General features: G+C 38.6%; 3 protein-coding genes across 8 annotated transcripts in view; 2 read left to right on the top strand and 1 right to left on the bottom strand.

Annotated features, from left to right (window-relative positions):
• LOC133865849 (DNA-binding protein RHL1) overlaps nt 1–19,023 on the bottom strand; it is a 79,174-nt gene that overhangs the window by 37,170 nt on the left and 22,981 nt on the right. Inside the window, exons 11-13 of one of the 6 annotated variants that reach the window (XM_062302348.1) lie at nt 7,152–7,195; nt 6,773–6,850; nt 6,469–6,598 (exon numbers count right to left, since the gene is read on the bottom strand). In XM_062302348.1, coding sequence (XP_062158332.1) covers nt 6,817–6,850; nt 7,152–7,195 — 78 coding nt within the window. In that variant the 3' untranslated portion in view covers nt 6,469–6,598; nt 6,773–6,816. Of the gene's footprint in view, nt 1–6,468; nt 6,599–6,771; nt 6,851–7,151; nt 7,196–19,023 lie in introns of those variants that run through there. The other 5 variants (XM_062302345.1, XM_062302347.1, XM_062302349.1 and 2 more) reach the window with 5 other exon arrangements.
• Nucleotides 4,380–6,397, top strand: LOC133867256 (GCN5-related N-acetyltransferase 10, chloroplastic-like). The gene is made up of 4 exons (XM_062303974.1): nt 4,380–4,825; nt 5,473–5,525; nt 5,664–5,840; nt 6,128–6,397. Exons 1-4 carry the CDS (start codon nt 4,478–4,480, stop codon nt 6,351–6,353), a joined length of 804 nt encoding a protein of 267 aa, XP_062159958.1. The 5' UTR covers nt 4,380–4,477; the 3' UTR covers nt 6,354–6,397.
• Nucleotides 14,890–18,733, top strand: LOC133865845 (probable metal-nicotianamine transporter YSL7). Its single transcript, XM_062302339.1, has 6 exons — nt 14,890–15,318; nt 15,977–16,134; nt 16,453–16,550; nt 16,679–16,813; nt 16,978–17,167; nt 17,409–18,733. The coding sequence occupies exons 1-6, from the start codon at nt 14,913–14,915 to the stop codon at nt 18,510–18,512; spliced, it is 2,091 nt and encodes a 696-aa protein (XP_062158323.1). The 5' UTR covers nt 14,890–14,912; the 3' UTR covers nt 18,513–18,733.

Here is a 19,023-nt window from a genome sequence, read left to right as displayed (position 1 = left end):
CTCAAGTTATTGGGTACTCCACTGCTGCTGAAGTTTGGAGTGCCCTTGAGCGCCTCTACTCCTCACAATCTCGGGCCCGAATAATGCAGGTCCATTACCAACTTGCCACTCTAAAAAAAGGCGGCTCCTCCATCTCTGAGTACTTCCAAAAGTTTAAGGGCCTTGCTGATACCCTTGCAGCTGCCGGTCAACCACTCAATGATTTTGAGTTGGTATCTTTTCTTCTTGCAGGATTAGGATCGGAATTTGATCCTTTTGTGACCTCTGTCACTACCAGGGTGGATCCAATGACAATTGAAGAATTGTATTCTCATCTACTCACACATGAAATGCGACTTGCGCATAACTCCTCCCCTGCTGAACCGTTGTTTCCCTCAGCAAATCTGGCTTCCGCTAGAAATTTTCCCAACAAACAGAGGACCTCCTATCGTGGCCAACATCAAAATACTGGATCCTCTCGTGGTCAACATTATCGATCAAATTCTTTTCGTGGCAGATCAACCCGTGGACGTGGCTCTTATCATTCTTCCAGTGGTCCTTCCTCTCGTCCATTCTGCCAAGTGTGCAACAAACCAGGCCACACTGCACTCACTTGCCATCACCGATTTGATTATTCGTTTCAACAGGAGAATTCCTCCAACATGCAGGCCTTTGCAGCTTCTGCTTATCAAACACCTCCTGATGCCACCTGGTTTCCCGACACTGGAGCTACTAACCATGTCACTGCCGACCTAGCCAACCTCAACATCCAATCTGACTCCTACACTGGCAATGATCAACTTCACATTGGTAATGGTCAAGGTCTGCCTATTATCCACACTGGTTCCTCTCATCTACAATATCCAACTGCTACTTTTGTTCTTAAAAATCTATTACATGTTCCTCAAATCAAAAAAAATCTTCTCTCTGTCTCTCAATTTACACGTGACAATAACGTTTATTTTGAGTTTCACCCCTCTTATTTTTGTATTAAGGATCAGCTCACGGGTCATACTCTGCTTCGCGGATTGAGTAAGGATGGCCTCTATACGTTCCCCAACTGTCCTCCCCCTCCTCGATTAGCATTCATGGGGGAACGTGCATCCATAGATCGTTGGCATAGCAGACTCGGCCACCCTTCCCTTCGCATCGTCAATAAAATTGTTCATGCTCATTATCTTGCTGTTCTCAAAAATAAGTCCTCTGCTGTTTGCCCTGCATGTCGTATGGGCAAAAGTCATGAGTTACCTTTTCCATTTTCTCCTTCTGTTTCAAATTATCCTTTGGAGCTAATATTCACTGATGTATGGGGACCCTCCCCTTTTTATTCTAATAATGGACATCGGTATTATTTGTGTTTCATTGATGATTTTAGCAAATATGTGTGGTTGTTTCCCCTTGCCACTAAATCTACCGTGGCTTCAACCTTTGTTCAATTTCAAACACATGTTGAAAAGTTATTTGATCGTAAAATCAAGTCCATTCAATCAGACTGGGGGGGTGAATTTCGGTCCCTCAATCCCATTTTATCCCGCCAAGGCATTTCCCATCGCATCTCTTGTCCACATACACATCAACAACAAGGTTCCGTTGAACGCAAACATCGACACATTGTCGAAACCGGCCTATCCTTACTAGCCTCTGCATCCATGCCTCTCACCTATTGGGATGAAGCTTTCCTTACTGCCACCTATCTTATCAACCGGCTTCCTTCCCCAGTCACAAACAACAAGTCTCCTGTTGAACTCCTATTTCAAAAATCACCGGATTACAATTTTCTTAAAGTGTTTGGGTGTGCCTGCTGGCCTCATTTGCGCCCCTACAATCAACATAAACTTGCTTTTCGGTCCCAACTTTGTGTCTTCCTAGGATACAGCCAAAATCACAAAGGCTATCGGTGCCTACATGTTCCCTCCGGTCGAATATATATATCCAGAAATGTTATTTTTGATGAAACAACGTTCCCATTTCATCATTTTCCTACAGCTGTCTCTTCTCCTTCGTCTCTCCCTCAACCCGTGTCATTACCTCCTTCACTCTCACTTCATCTCAATCCACTTGTCACCTCTTCTTCACATCCACCTAATCCTACCTCTCAGAATACTCGCCCCTCATTGTCCCCCTCACATGCAACCTGCCCCAATGAGCCACCTGTTGCTCCTATTTCTATACCAAACCCGTGTCCCCAACCAGCCCCTCTTTCCCTCCCTAATGTGTCACCTACCCCACTAAGCACTCAGCCAGCCTTGTCTCCACCGTCCACCTCAGCCCCCCTGCCTACATCACACCCAATGCAAACCCGATCCAAGAGCAACATTCATAAACCACGTGCCTTCACTGATGGCACCATTTCTTATCCTCCACCAAAAGCTCTCCTCACCTTGAAGCCCTCACCTACCACAGAACCTACCTCCTTCACCACAGCCAACCAATCTGCAGAATGGCGTGCTGCTATGAACCAGGAATTTCATGCTCTCTTGCAAAATGGCACTTGGACCCTAGTGCCTCGTCACCCCACCATGAACTTAATTGGATGCAAATGGGTGTATAAAATTAAGAGGAAATCAGACGGCACTATTGATCGCTACAAAGCAAGACTTGTAGCCAAAGGATTTCATCAGCAACCGGGCCTTGACTATGGTGACACTTTTAGCCCCGTGGTTAAACCAACCACCATCCGGACAGTGCTCTCTCTTGCCGTCTCCTCAAATTGGTGTATAAAACAATTGGATGTTACAAATGCTTTTCTCCATGGTTTTTTGCAGGAAAATGTCTACATGATCCAACCTCCAGGCTTCACTCATCCGACTTTTCCAAACCATGTCTGCCATCTTCACAAGTCCCTCTATGGATTGAAGCAAGCACCCCGTGCGTGGTTCTCCCGTCTGAGCACCCGCCTTCTTGAACTTGGTTTCACCAATTCACGGGCTGACTCTTCTCTGTTCATATATGGTGAAGGCCCTACCAAGTTATTCATCCTCATCTATGTGGATGATATTATCGTAACTAGTCCCAGCTCCACACTTATCTCAAGTTTCATCTCCAAGCTTCAAGGTGATTTTCCTGTCAAGGATCTTGGTAATCTTCACTATTTCTTAGGTGTGGAAGTCCTCAGACACAATCAAGGCATGTTCCTATCCCAGAGAAAATATATCCTGGAACTTCTCCAAAGAGCAAACATGCTCTCTGCAAAACCTGTCACTTCTCCAATGTCTTCCTCAACAACTCTGTCTTTGTTTGATGGTGAAGCTTTTGATGACCCTTCCCTCTACCGCAGCATTGTTGGCTCACTGCAGTACCTCTCTCTCACACGGCCGGATGTCTCTTTTGCCGTGAACAAAGTCTGCCAATTTCTCCAACGTCCAACTGTCAACCACTGGACTGCTGTCAAACGAATTCTGAGGTACTTGAAACATACCCTTTTTTATGGTTTTCTCATTCACAGCAACTCAAATTCTCAGCTACATGCATACTCGGATGCCGATTGGGCCGGTTGTCCCGATGATCGTCGCTCTACCGGTGGCTACTGCATTTTCCTTGGTAAGAATCTCATCTCTTGGAGTTCACGAAAACAAGCCACTGTTTCCAGATCAAGTACGGAAGCTGAATATCGCTCCTTGGCGAATACCACTGCTGAACTTCAATGGTTACAGTCTCTCCTCAAAGAACTCGGAGTTTTCCTCTCCTCTCCACCTACTCTGTGGTGTGACAATCTCGGTGCTACTTACCTCACTGCAAATCCCCTGTTTCACGCCCGCACAAAGCATATTGAAATAGATTTTCATTTTGTACGTGACAAGGTAGCTTCCAAAAATTTGTTGGTTCGTTTTCTTTCCACCAAAGATGAAAAGGCAGACATTTTTACCAAACCGCTTGTGTCCACTCGCTTCAGTTTGCTCCGTGCCAATCTCAGCCTCACTGAAATTCCGCTTCAATTGAGGGGGCATATCAAGGCAATTGAGGATATCACGCAATCATCCTCACCAGCTCATAACAGCACCTCATCCAACCAACATGGCAAGTATCTGCAAGAGAAGACCCGCGCAAGATCAATTCAAAATACTAAGGAAATAGCCGAGAATCAAGCTACACAAAAGGAATGACAGCATATCAGTATATTCAATACTTACACAATTCTTGGGATTTCTTTTGTAACGGCTATCAATGACTAGTGTATATATATCCATGGAAAGTAATGGAAATACTCACTGATTTATAGCCTCTGTAATTGTTACCTTTGTACCAGGCCTATATCCTTTCCCTAACCATAGACAACGTTAGTTCTTCAAATGGACACGTGTTAGCTTGCCTTATTCCCTCATTTGGTCTGAATTTATGGCCACTCATGCGCATACATACCTTATCTTTCCCTCTCACTTTCGATCAGCATTAATCTCACTCTTCCATCTTTTATAGGCTATATAGCTAACATATATATATATATATATATGGGAATTGTCCCAAAACATCGATTATTGAGTTGCTCAAAACATTGGACATGCCTCATTTGCTAGCCAACCACCACAGCATTCTTCTCCCACGCACGCCAACAACTACTCTTAGAGAAGGCTGCCGGAGGAGGATGTTGGTGGATTGTGGAGGGAGTTGGAGAAATGCATGCCAAATTAGAGGTCTTGTGGTGCATTGTAGTTCAACGACCTTGTCGTCATCAGCTGATCAGAAAGTGGGGTCGGTTGGGCATGATCATTTGGTAAATGATTTTGGGTGGAAGGTGAGAAGGTTGGTGGAGAAGGCAGATGAGATGAGGATGGTAGCTCGAGTTCAAGCTGAAGCATTCCATGTTCCTGTTGCTCTTTTCAATGACTTCTTCTTCGACTTCTTTCAGGTTTCCCACCCTTACTTATTTTCTTCCCCTTTATTTACATTTAATTTTATTTTTACTGAGCTCCCTTTCCTTTCCTTTCCTTTTCCTTGGTTTGATCCCGTTTCCACTTACTATAGCTGGTTAGGAGTGGCCAGATAAAAATTTATATAAGTAAACCCTAACTCGACCCATTTAATTAAATGGGTTAGACTTCTCAATCCCAACTGACAAATCTCGTGTTGGGTTCATGTTGAGTTTACGGATTGAGTCAAAAATTCTCATCAACCCCTAACAATATAGCTATAACATATCCTTTCCATTGTTCTTACATGTTTATTTTCAATCTTTCTTAGCTTTCACTACTTCCATCATTTTTTATGGCCATTACTGTTGATAGAAATTTCTAGAAATTTTGCTATCCAGATTGCTAGTAATTTGGACAGTAATTGTAAGAAATATAATATAGGGTCCATTTGCTCAAGCAAATTTTGGGTTGTTCTGTGTCCGCCAACTTATTTGAGCAGGTGCACCTCATATATAAAAACTTTCTCACATTTGCTATTCAGATTGCTAGAAATTCAAGAATCAAATTGTTGGGTGTCTGGACAAAGAAGGTTATATTGAGCATCATTTTGTAACACTTGTATGTTACACTGCTGCTAATACAGGCTGAAGTGCTTTCTGGGCTAGCATTCAAACTTAGGAGCTCACCTCCTAACAGGTAAATATTATTTTTCCCTCAGATCTTATTTTAAGCCAAATAAATTGTTTGAACCAGAATTTTGTTGGTGTAACCATTTAGGCCCTCAAATTGATTTTACCAAATATTTGATTCAAAATGCTTAGATATCATAAACAGATACGCTTGTTTGGTCGCTCATGAGGCTACTATCACCAATATTTCTGATTCACAAAAGCAAATTGTGGGTGTTGTGGATGTCACCATGTTGAGAGATAAAAATGTACTGGACCATCTCCCACCTCAAGCAGAAGAGTATCTTTACGTCTCTGGTATTGCTGTCTTGAAAGCTTTCAGGTTAAAGATTTCCATTCTACTCCAATTTCCTTGATTGTTAGGTTCTATAACCATTCAATTAGATAAATGTTCTATTTATTTAGGAGGAACTTCACTTACCCCCTCCCAATGTCACGTGTTTTGCAATCATTGTCTCGAATTATCAAGAGGAAGTGAAACATGAGATAACGACATTGTAAATTTTGATAATTAATTAAGGTTACGATTGTAAAACTCGTAATACTTGGAAGTTGGAAGTGAAGTTTCTGTGTATATACATATATGAAGAGGTAATATAATGAACACAGGAGACGGAAAATAGCGAGAGTGTTGCTAAAAGCCTGCGACGTGCTATCTACCATGTGGGGTTTCGAGTATCTTGCCCTTCGGGCTTATGAAGATGATTTGGGAGCACGCAAACTGTATGCAAGTGCAGGCTATCAAGTTGTCTCAGGTGATCCGCCATGGCTGACTACGTGGATCGGAAGAAAACGACGTGTTCTTATGATTAAACGGTCTAATCTACATACTTAACTGGGTTTCTTATTTGTTCATTTGTACTATGGCGTTTGTGTACATTTTCCCCTCATAATGATCTTCCAGTATATTACTTATAAAAATAAAATAAAAATGATCCTCCAATATATTGTACATTTCTTCGTATATCTTCTCCAAATGATCTTCCAGGTAGAATAAATGGTCGCTAAATCAACAATAAATCGTGCCTAGAAAACCCGATTTCACACCTAAAATCGCAGTTTCTGAACACGGTTTGTTTCCTGAATAGTTTGGAAAGTGTAGTATTTAAATCAATTTAAAAGAAACAAATGTAAAATGAACAAAAGAAATAAAATAAATGATCGTTAAGACTGGCTGTATGTTTTGAAGATCAATCAGAAGCCTACGAGCTCCTGGGATATTAGATGCTTTGACAGGGAAGTAATATACATCACCTGCTTGAGAAGTATTTTGGAATTTCCTGAGTAAGATTAGAATCCTACGCAGTCCAATCTTCATCACTTCCACTGGCATTCTAAACAAGATTGTAATGAATGTAATTAGGAAGATCAGAACATTTGCTATATCACTTCAAATATGCTTCAAAAACTTACTTGTAACATTGTTACAGCATCAATGGCTACCGTGGTAACAGTTCAAGTTTAGTGCCAGTTAAAGAATCATTTATCACAACCTGGCTTCAAATAGGAATATATCAGCAATTAGTACCAACGATAGCACTGAAATATCTGATGTATCGTCGTTCACCACTGTGCCTTGAGACTCGGTTTGCAAATGCAATCTAGATATATATATTCTACTTTGTAAAAACTCACCTTTGAAGAGTTCGAGAAGTCTTCAATATCTTCATCTTCAATCTACAAGGTTCATGTAAGGTGTTAGTTACTTGTTCAATGACATTCAAGGACTTCACTCTTATAATCAGTTGGAAGTTATTCAATGGCCAGCAGAGAAGCAAATCACTTGGTTGAATCGAAATTCAGAAATAGAAGGATCTAAGAAAACCAATCTTAAGCTTTTGAATACGAAAGTCAATCCCTCACAAGCTCTTAATTGCGCTCGTTACAGATGCACCCCAATCACGCATAAAAGGCACTGCCTTCCAAGCAACAGTACGCCTTCCTTTACTAACTGCTCCTCGCCTAGACTTCAGAAACTGCATTACAGACTTGGGCATAACCAAGACTAAAGCAAAGCTAGCTGGCAACCAAACCATGCAAAAGAGGTGATCAGTTGATGCCCCATCATTCTTGCAGACATGGATCCTCGCCATTTCAAATGAAATTAATAGTATCAATTTTATGGTCAGTATTTAAAGTTTGTGCATCTAACAGTGTACATAATGCTACATTATTTAAATTTTTTAAAGGACGTGCCAATATTGACATCATGTATACTATTAGATACACTAACTTTAAATCTTAGTCATAAAATAGAGAGGATCCTGTTCCCATTCTTGCACATGTTCCATTCTTATTTGAAGCAAGTAAACAGACAAGTCCCTACTTAAATTGAATTACGTACTCTTTCTTAACGGTGCATTTATTGGTTTCCATTGCAAATGATCAATCCATCCTAAGCACTTCCTTATCTTGATCACCTCTACCTTTGCAAGCTGAGAAAAGCAGATCTACAGCTCACATTTTTCAATCACCATAAAGCTCCCATTAACTTATCTTGACCCCTTGTCAGTGACCACATCACCCAAGTTCTCCATAAAGTCAGGAATTCTGAAATTTATCTGGTTAACCCTCCTACAAAATTCTAACAGTAGAACTAGGACTCTTTTTTGGTTCAAGTAAACATGTATTCACCAACCTTATATAAGTAGAATATGCCAATACTTCTTTCACAATTTGTTTGCTGATTTGTTAACTACTCCTGTTCAATGTCCTCCAACCCAAGAGACCGAAAAGGTCATTATGGGACAAAGCCTCTACTCATACATGAGACTCTATAGCACCCACAACACAATAGTGACTACGCAAAGATGCTCTGTTGAAACTTCTGGTTGATATACAAGAAGAAATTTTCAAATCTATCACCATTGAGACTCTATATCATCCTTTAAAAATTGTTCTTGTTGAAATCTAAACTTCTGATAAAAGAAAAATGAAAAGGCAAAAAAAAAAAAAAAAAAAAAAAAAAAAAAGAAGGAGCTATAAGAAAGAGTAGATACTAATAAACAATCGGTGATTTGGCATATGAGAACCCATCCATGATCTCATGAATGCCAGCAAAATTACACACCATCAATGCCAGCCAAATTTAGCTCAATCACAAGCATGAAGCGCACTTCTACGTTAGACAGCATAATGCTTTCATAATGCTCACACATATCTTTGGCAGGCAGATTCTCCTTTTCATACCTCACTGACAACCCAATGTTTCATGCACGCATGAAGCACGTTGAAATTTATATCACTTGGTGAGTGACAAAGCGGCATCCAAAAATTTACAGGTGCGGTTCATATCTACTAAAGACCAGAAAGCTAACATTTTTAAGAAGCCATTGGTGTCAACTCATTTTCTTACATTGTGTGACAATCTCAGAGTCATGGAAGTTCGAGTTATTCTAGACGTCATACCTTGTCCCTCTAATAATGATTTAGTTTTTAAAATTACAATTTGATCAAAATTCAATAATGAATCACAAATTCAATGATGATTTTAAAAGGCGAATCATTCTTAGAACTTAGAAAGACATAAGAAAGACATAAATATGACGTCTAGAATTACTCCGCTTAGCTTGAGGGGCCTATTAAGACACTTGATGATATTCCTGAGACTTGGTCTCAGCAACGTTCAGATAACAACAATTCAAATATCAAACGCAAGATAGGAGATGAGGATAAAGATGCCAAGTCTGATACATAAGAAATAGGGGATCCAGGCGTTTTTGGTGGGATACAGGGGAAAACATCAGTTCATCCTTTTTTGTTGGGTGTCCCAGGCCCGAGTACTTTTCTTTTTCCCAATAATAGCCTAGATGAAGTAGGGAACATATTAAACTTAATTCTTTTATTATTATTATTATTATGATTTATAGGATGGTTCTCATTCTAGGAGACACAAACATGAAAATGCCTGATCATATTCAGAAGAAATAATAACACGATAAAGGCTAGAGAACAAATCTAATAACACCCTTTCAGTTAAAAATATATATCTACACAAACGACTCGACTCGCTTGACCCGTGTATATATATATATATATTAAATTCATGTTGAAACGGGTCAAACAAATCAAGCGAGTTGTGTTTGGGTCGAAAAGGTCATGTTGGGTTAAGCCAAACGGATTAAACATGTCGCTTTTGAGTCAAATAAGTCGTGCCGAGTCACTCGCAGGTTGTATCAGAGTTAAAGGGTTTGACCCCTCTAAGTAAACCGGTCGTGTTTGAGTTAATCCTTAATGTGTTAAGCGGGTCGACTAGAACCCAACCCAGATTACCAGCCGTAAATCAAGCATTAAAACAAAATTAAAGATGATCATCCCCCTCTTCATCATAATACCAAGACAATCAACTTTATATGCAATTCCAATTTCTTATATTAAACTGTGAAAAATGAAGACCCATAGAACTTGTAGGCAGAGAGGCCCTGATAGCATGGCAGGCTGGCAGCTGTATAATCCTGCCTTGAACACCATCCACAATAACACTCAGAACTACCAAAAACAACCCCATTATCCCGCTTTCTCTAGAAAAGGAATTAACAACTTGTATTCATGCATGCAAACAACTAAGGAGGGAGGGAGGGAGAATTTGGGGGGCAAAGACCCAACCACGGTTGGGATTTGGCCAGAAAGCTTATTTCCTGAGAGGTTCAAATTAGTCAACAATTTCCATGACATGATCTCTTATGGAAGTTCGCCAGAAAGTTGATTACAATCCACCAAAAGAGAATTAAGAAAAGGAAGACTTGTTAATTCCACTGAAATTTTCCCCAAGAGCAGATTGTTGCTTGCCTCAAAGAAGACCAAGTTCACCCAGGAAGCAACTCCAACAGGAATTTACCTGAAAATTTGTTGTTTCCGATATCCGGCCAGCCCTGACAACTTCCAAGCAAACTTACTTGAAAGCTCGCCCGAAAACTAGTTGTCAGTTAACATAAAGCTTGCTCACCTGAGAAGTTGTTTTCGTGACGCTGAACCGTGCACAACTAGTACAAAATTTCCAACCCATTTCAGCAGTTCCCTGCTGAGATTGTTAAAAAATGCAACCAGTCCTTGCAAAGCACCTCCATCGCATAAATGTTGAGGCAATTGACCGCTTAGTTGATTTCCTGAGACTTCAAATGCTTCGAATTATTATACCATCTAAATGTCAATGCCTTATGGTTTGGGTGAGTATCTCTTTAATGTTAATACTGAGAATCATGTCAAGTACGCAAGGTGACGACAGTCGTCACTCAGGTAGTTGCATCATGTCAGGTATGCAATTAAGTAGGAAACACTAGCATAAGAAACTATATTTAAATCTGGAAAAATTCCCAGTTCACTATTTGTTTGCACTGTTCATTAGATGGTGAGACCATTTTCTTAGGGAAACAAGGGGTTATATCTGTACAGCTTCAGGCATTTTAAACATCTCAGTGGAATCTTACCACTTTCATTTACTAGGTATAGGGTTTTAATGCTACTTTTGTGCCTCACTTGAAGGACTACGTAGTCTTCCTCTAAAGCACGCACCGAAATATTTTAAAATGTTTACACATATATGATATATAAGACATTCAATAGGCAGCAGCAGTGGAATCTTTCAAACAAGATGGAGCTTTTTGGCCATAACCCACTTTGGCCCCCATTGTCGTGGCCCTTTTCTGCGTCTACCCCGCCCTACCCAAAACCTCCACATAAGACCTTCTGTTAGAAACTTCCACCCAAGCCTTGCCCGCTGCCACTGAAGAGCCACCCAAGTCGCCGAGAGAATGTCGTGAAGGCAATGCTCTGCTTCCCTCGCTGAAGGACAGCTTGAGAAAATCAACCACCTTTAGCAGCTTGGCAGCACAACTTCTCCAACCCCTCCCTTCGCAACCCTCCGGGATGCAACAAAACCTCTTGGTCCATCACCCCTATATTCCACTAATGCCAAATACCAGTCGTGCCTGTGCTATAAACTCCTTTCTCCCCACCCTCAATGATTTAACAAATTCCTTCAACTCTACTCCTTGGACCAACACCTCCACAATAGTTAATTTAATCATTTAATTTATATTCTAACAAAACCAATTCAAGAATCCCATACAGAATACCAAACAAACGAGAACTGCAAAGAACACCGGTGTCTGAAAGTAACACAATAGGATGAAAACCACAGAATGCACCTACACGTGTCGACGAGAGAGAGACATCAAATAAGAAATTTCTCATAACAAATAAGGAATCCCTCAGTTCCTTTCACAACAAAAACTGTTTTAAAGGAAGAAAAATGAAACAATGTTATTCAGTAAACTACTTCGTACTCTTATTCTACCAAACAAATTATTAAAACCTTACCTTCTCCTCCACTTTCTTAAACAATGTGAATATAGTAGTCTGAACAAGTGAACCATTATGACTCGAAGATCTTTTCTTATCTGTGGTTACTGTTTTTTTTTTTTTTATAGATATCTGTGGTTACTGTTGTGGCAGTGTGAGAGAGTCTCTTTGACTTGGACACGGACATAGCAGGCTCTTCATTCTTTTCAGGAAACAGAGTCCTTACTACAGCATCCTTATTGTCAATGTCAAGGGCTACGTAGCCAAGACTTTCGGTTTGCGTTTACAATTTAAGGTAATAAACATACTGCTGATGAAAAGGAACTTTGGCATAATGAAATATAAGACTTATCCAAAAAACAAATAAATATAAAAATAAAGCTCTAATGTTCCAGTATGGCTCGCATGCAGAGATGTTCACTGAAAAAGTAACTTATGAAACAGTTATTAATCAAGACAACATAATCAGGATATTTCCCCTAGTGTATTTTGTGGTTGAAGAATCAACTCCCACAACTTTCTTTTATTCGATCTCACGATCTGTTACCTAAATTCTTTCAAATTCAAGCAAATAATTTAAGAGAATCTTAATCATTAATTTTTTGGTTTGGTGTGGTGTACAATCATTAATTTTTTTATACTAAAGGAGGAAATTTGAAGATAGACAGATCAAATTTTGCATCTTAAAAAGAAAAAAAGAAAGTAAATATTTATAAAATTGGAGATGTATAACCTCTCCTAAAGATAAAATATAATAGAAATATTAACATCAAGTGAACGAAAGGATATAAAATTTGGGTGAAAATTCCCATAACAAAATTCGAACCCACTTGTCAACTTGCAAGCATGCATTTCTATTTTCGCTCAACTCATCTATAATTAACTATCTTTATTCATATCTAATTTTCAAACATCAGATTTTCTTTTTTCCTTTTTATTTCTTAATTTTTTGAGAGTATTTGATCCGCTCATGGCACCCCTAGCCTCATGTGTTAATTGGGGGTATTTATTTCTATGGATTTTCCACTCTTTTGTCCAATCAATCTTTCAGTCAAGCCAACTCACTGATTGCTCGGTCAGGCCTTATTAGCCAGAAAGTTCCAACAGATTTTATGGCTACAATCTATTAGAAGTGTCCCGTGTGGACTTGAAATACATCAAGTCAACTTGCCCAAATGTCTTTTTCTATTTCCAATTGGTTTTGGAATTATTCCAGCATTTTCCAATTGGTTTTGGAATTACATGCACCAGCGACGTAAACTCTTTCCCTCAACCACATCTATATAAAAGAGAAAGACACCTCTATTCGGCCTCTTGTGGGGGTGACCGAAGAACATAGAGAGCGACATCGTGAGAACACATTGAGAGTTCAAGAAAGTAGCCGCTCTTTAATACTCTGGCTTAAATATTAAATCAGTAAATGTAATATTTGCATATTATCTTTGAAATAGAAAAATTTTGTTGGAGAACATTCAAACTAGTTTGAGAGTTGCATAATTCATGATTGATGACCGTTACTTAAGAAGTTTTACCGGGTATTGCACGGAAGATGCATGACAATTGACATATATCTATGATCATTTATTAATCTAAAGTGTGAAAGCAATAATGTTTAGGCTTGACTCACGCGCTTTCTCTTTTTCTTGTCATATATTTCGAACACTTTGGAATAACGTCCACACGCATGACTCATCATATCACCTATATCATCATCGGTTTGATCACACCTTTGTCCACGTGGTAATTTTTATTTTTATTTTTATTTTTTTTTTAAAAAAAAGGGAGTTTGACTTAAGTATGAAATCATTTTCTATGACTAGTTCAGCAAAGTCTTAAATCTTATCTCTTTTGCAGGTGTTCGTCGTTTAGAAACTATCGCGCAATGTAATATCATAAATAATGTAATATCATAAATATCTAAGTTTGTTTAGGAAAGAGTTTTGTTATGATTGTTTTTTTTAATAGTAATAAGAAGTGATTATTGAAGAAAGTTGGTTGGTAATAAGAAAAAAAAGTGATTTAACTCACTTTTTTTTTCTTTTTTTTTTAAGAGAGAAATGACAAAAAGGGGAGGACACACCCATGTTTTTCTTATTAAGGCATACCATATTTACTTAAAAAAAAAATTATTGTAATACAATATTATTGAATTAATACCATCAAAATATGGCCTATTAAACACTTTCCAAAGTGGATTTAGGCTCGTACTAGCAAATAGGGATTCTTTACAATCCCTGTTAAAAAGAGGGGCAAGGACCACTTTAGGGGTTAAGAGAGGGCCCTTGTTCAAGTGGGCCCCTGTTTAGAACGGGAAGCTTCCTCTTAGATATCCCGGACAAAAGAGGAGAAACAAGGATAATAACAAAAATTCTCAATTATAGGTGATGGGGCGATCCCAAATCCCTATTAACTATCCACCTAATTTCTGCTCATATTTAATTTTTTATTTCAATAGCTTCCATTACGTGATTAGTTTATTACTTGGCCCAACACAAACGCACTGTTATTTAGATCACTACTTCGCCTTCGTATATAGGGCTATAAATGAACAAGTCCGACAACCAGCTTTTATAAACTCAGTTCATTTACTAAAAATAAGCAAATCGTGAACACAAAATTATGCCCAATTATTAAACGAGTTATACTTGTATAAACTCAGGTCGACTCGACTCGTACAACTTCACATTATTATTTTTATAGTATTATTTTAATTTTGTAATTAGAACATTTTAAGTAAAATGAGGAATTCTCTTCCTAATATAGTATTTTTTTTATTTTTATCTTTTTGTTTTTATTTTTTTTTCATATATTTTTTAATTTTTGTTAATAAATGAGAAATTGACATTTTTCGATAAATTGACAGAATTAATAGTTTAAAAAGAATATTGCTAATGGGATAGTAGAAAAGTTCAAACAAATGGACGAGTTCGGACTTTTCCGATCCCTCTATCATTCACACCTCGATTGATGTATTAAAGCACCCACAAGATATTTATTCTCATTCTACAGATTCTAAGTTCTAACCACATTTTCTTACTCCCCAAAGATTCCAACTCCATAATCCATTTTCTTGGAGAGAAAAAAAAAATAAAAAATGAATCAAAATGGGGGGGAGGACAAGGTGGAACACAATTACGATCCGGAAGATAATCGGAATCTTAACCACGACAACCGGAAGCTCATGGATTTGGGAGAGTTGTCGGTGGAGAGGCTATTTGAGGACCAAGAGGTGCCGTCGTGGAGGAAGCAGCTGACGGTGAGAGCCTTCGTGGTGAGCTTTGTGCTGAGCATACTGTTCTGCTTCATAGTGATGAAGCTCAACCTCACGACCGGTATCATTCCTTCCCTCAACGTCTCCGCCGGTCTCTTAGGGTTCTTCTTCGTCAGTACTTGGACCAAGTTGCTTGGGAAGTCCGGTTTGTTGAAGCAGCCCTTCACGAGGCAGGAAAACACTGTCATCCAGACTTGCGTTGTCGCCTCCTCCGGCATCACCTTCAGTGGTATGCCTGCCCTTCACTCATATCTCTCTCTCGTTATTTTTTATAGATACATGTGTTGGCTTGGCCAGACCACTAAATTAAAATATGAGTAATTATACAATTACCATTTAATAACTTGACCACTTGATGACAGTAAAACTCAGTCTGGTAAAAAAATAAATAAATAAATTAAAAATTAATTTTTGCTGCTAGATCGTTTCGGTTGTATAAAGAAAGTATTGCATATACTAAATAGCATTACTTTTAAAAAGATTTATTTTGCTCGGAATGTGTGACTAAATGATACCCACTCATTAAGATTTATTTAGTTGACTGCTATAGTGAAAATCATTCTTCTTATATTGTTTTTATAAGAAAAAGTACTGATTCAAAATATTAATTTTTACTGTCACGTTATTAAATTGTATAATAGTAGTCATAATAGTCTACTAAATAAATAAATAAATAACAAAAAATTCTTAGGGAACAATATCCCCCTTTCCTCGCATTGAATAGAAAAGAAAAAGAAAAAAATCTTAGTGAATAATATTCATGTGTTGCCGAGAGGCCATAAAACAAGTGGCATGAAAGTGTATCATCATGTGCTCCACATGATTATCGGGTTTTATCTTACTTTATTGCCTTTTCAATTGATTTCTCAATTGATTTCTATTAACAGGAGGTTTTGGAAGTTATCTCTTTGGAATGAGTGAAGAAATTGCCAAACAATCATCAGATAGTACTCATGATTTCAAAAACCCGTCATTGGTATGGATGATCGTCTTTCTCTTTGTTGTCAGCTTTCTTGGACTCTTCTCGGTGGTGCCCCTCCGAAAGGTATAATATATAGCATATTTCTCATGTTCAGTAAATTCACATATAAAAGTTAAAGAAAAGAATAAGTTAAAAAAACCTGGTAATAGTGCTCGTTTCCTCCTAGAGATGTGTTATACATCTTTTCTGGTCCTTCTTTCATTCTTCTACCTTTTAAAATTATCATTAGATCTGTGGAGTCCATGTATATCTCAACATGGACCCCACAAATCTAATAGTGATTATGAAAATAGAAGGATGAGGGAAGAATTAGAGGAGGAAATAGATCATTCCTCTTTTTTCCAACTTTTTTCCAATGATGCGTTTTGTGTTTGGTGTCAGATTATGGTCATAGACTTCAAACTGACATATCCAAGTGGTACTGCAACCGCTCTTCTTATCAACAGCTTCCACACTCCTCAAGGAGCCAAACTAGCAAAGTAACGTATCTGACACTTAATGGTTTCTAGTGACTAGAAAGAAAAAAAAAATAAAAATAAATGGTATCTAGATAAATGTGACCATATGAAGATTTAAAATATCGTTTTTTTCTGTTCTACTTTTTCAGGAAACAGGTGAGAGAGTTGGGCAAGTTTTTCACCTTCAGCTTTTTATGGGGTTTCTTCCAATGGTTCTATACTGCTGCAGACGATTGTGGGTTTGAAAGCTTCCCTTCATTAGGGCTCAAAGCATATAAATACAAGTAAATATATATAATTACCCTTCACTTTCCGTTTAATAAAATTTCAATCTAGCTACTTTATGCAAAGAAAAATTTGCATTTGATAAAAATTTTGCTTTAACTAAGCCTAGCTTGTTCTCATTTAGTGATGTTGTGGCTAATGCGAAATCTTGATTGTTGTGCAGATTTTATTTTGATTTCTCAGCAACATATGTTGGAGTTGGAATGATTTGTCCCTATATCATAAATATATCAGTCTTGCTTGGAGGGATTCTTTCTTGGGGTCTGATGTGGCCTCTCATAGAAAAAAGAAAGGGTGACTGGTATTCTGCAGAGCTGCCAGATAACAATCTACATGGTATTCAAGGATATAGGGTAAGTTCCCACTAACAGAGACAGCCATAACGCCCCTATATTTTCATGAGGTCATTTTCTCATCCTTCCATTTTTCAAAATTACCTTTAGCTCTGTGAGGGTTATGTGTGGGATCTATCTGAGCCCCACAAATTCAATAGTAATTTTGAAAATTAAAAGGATAGGAGAAGGACCAAGGAAAGAAGTATAACACGTCTCTATTTTCTGTTTATCGAAAGCTTAATTTATAGCCTTTATTCAGGTATTTATAGCCATAGCCATGATCCTAGGCGACGGTCTATACAACTTTCTCAAGGTTCTAGGTCGAACCATCATAGGTTTGTCTTATCAGTTTAAGTACAAAGATGTGAGCTCTAATCTCCCCACTGCAGACCATTCCTCTCAAGTGAGCTCTCAGGTGTCATATGACGACAAGCGCCGGACCCAACTCTTTCTCAAAGATCAAATTCCAGCATGGTTTGCCATTGGAGGCTATGTTGCTATTGCTGCCATATCTACAGCCATTCTTCCACATATCTTTCACCAGCTTAAATGGTATTATGTATTGGTGATCTACATATTTGCCCCCGCATTAGCTTTCTGCAATGCATATGGTTGTGGGCTCACTGATTGGTCCCTGGCATCCACGTATGGAAAGCTTGCCATCTTTATAATTGGAGCATGGGCCGGTGCCTCTCATGGTGGAGTTCTTGCAGGCCTAGCAGCTTGTGGGGTTATGATGAACATTGTCTCAACAGCCTCTGATCTCGTGCAGGATTTCAAGACTGGCTACTTAACTCTAGCTTCACCTCGGTCCATGTTTGTGAGCCAAGTAATTGGCACAGCAATGGGTTGTGTGATTTCCCCTTGTGTCTTTTGGCTCTTTTACAAGGCCTTTGACGTTGGGGTGCCTGGAAGCCAATATCCTGCCCCTTATGCTGTTGTGTACCGGAACATGGCTTTGTTGGGGGTAGAGGGCTTCTCAAGTCTACCAGATAATTGCCTTAAGCTTTGTTATGGGTTTTTCGCTGCGGCCATTCTGATAAATTTGATTAGAGATTCAGTGGATAAGAGATGGGCGAGGTTCATTCCACTTCCAATGGCGATGGCAATACCTTTCTATTTAGGATCGTATTTCGCCATTGATATGTGTCTTGGGAGCTTGATATTGTTCGTGTGGGAGAAGATAAACAAGGCCAAGGCAGATGCTTTTGGGCCTGCAGTAGCTTCTGGTTTGATATGTGGGGATGGGATATGGACTTTGCCTGCTTCTATTCTTGCTCTGGCTGGGGTTAAGCCACCAATCTGCATGAAGTTTTTGTCACGAGGGACAAATGCTAGGGTCGATAATTTTTTAGGTAATTAATAGGGCTAAGTTTTAGCATGTGATATATGAATGTGAAGTCCTAAAAGGCGTGTTAGTCCATCCAAGGACTTGTAAATATCCCATGTTTCTCTTTTTCCCTTATCTTTTGAGCCGTGCATAAGGTTAGGTTTGGCAAAAGCAGCCATAAATGTGATCAGGAAAAGTTTGTGTAGTATCTGTATTAGAACATTGTATCAATAAGGTGAATGTTTTGTTTCTTCTCTCTCTCTCTCTCCCTCGTTTTTGACTATATGTATAAGATGAGGCTTGAAGAGCCGAATTAGAATTTTAGGTGTGGGGGAAAACTTAAAAAGAATGCTTTTTGAAGGGTCTATCTCATAAAAAAACATATAATTAAGAGGAAATTTAAAAATTTTGGAGGGCTATTGCCAAGCATATAGCTAGTAGTTCAGCTTGAGGTTTTATCTCATGTTGTAACCTCAAGTAACTATTGTTTTTTCTTTTTTAAGATTGTCAAAATGGTGCCATTTTGTTGATGTTCTTTATTTTC

The sequence above is a fragment of the Alnus glutinosa genome, chromosome 4 (assembly GCF_958979055.1).
Source record: "Alnus glutinosa chromosome 4, dhAlnGlut1.1, whole genome shotgun sequence".
In the NCBI taxonomy this organism is placed as follows: Eukaryota; Viridiplantae; Streptophyta; class Magnoliopsida; order Fagales; family Betulaceae; genus Alnus; species Alnus glutinosa.
This window is presented reverse-complemented; position numbering and strand designations above follow the sequence as displayed.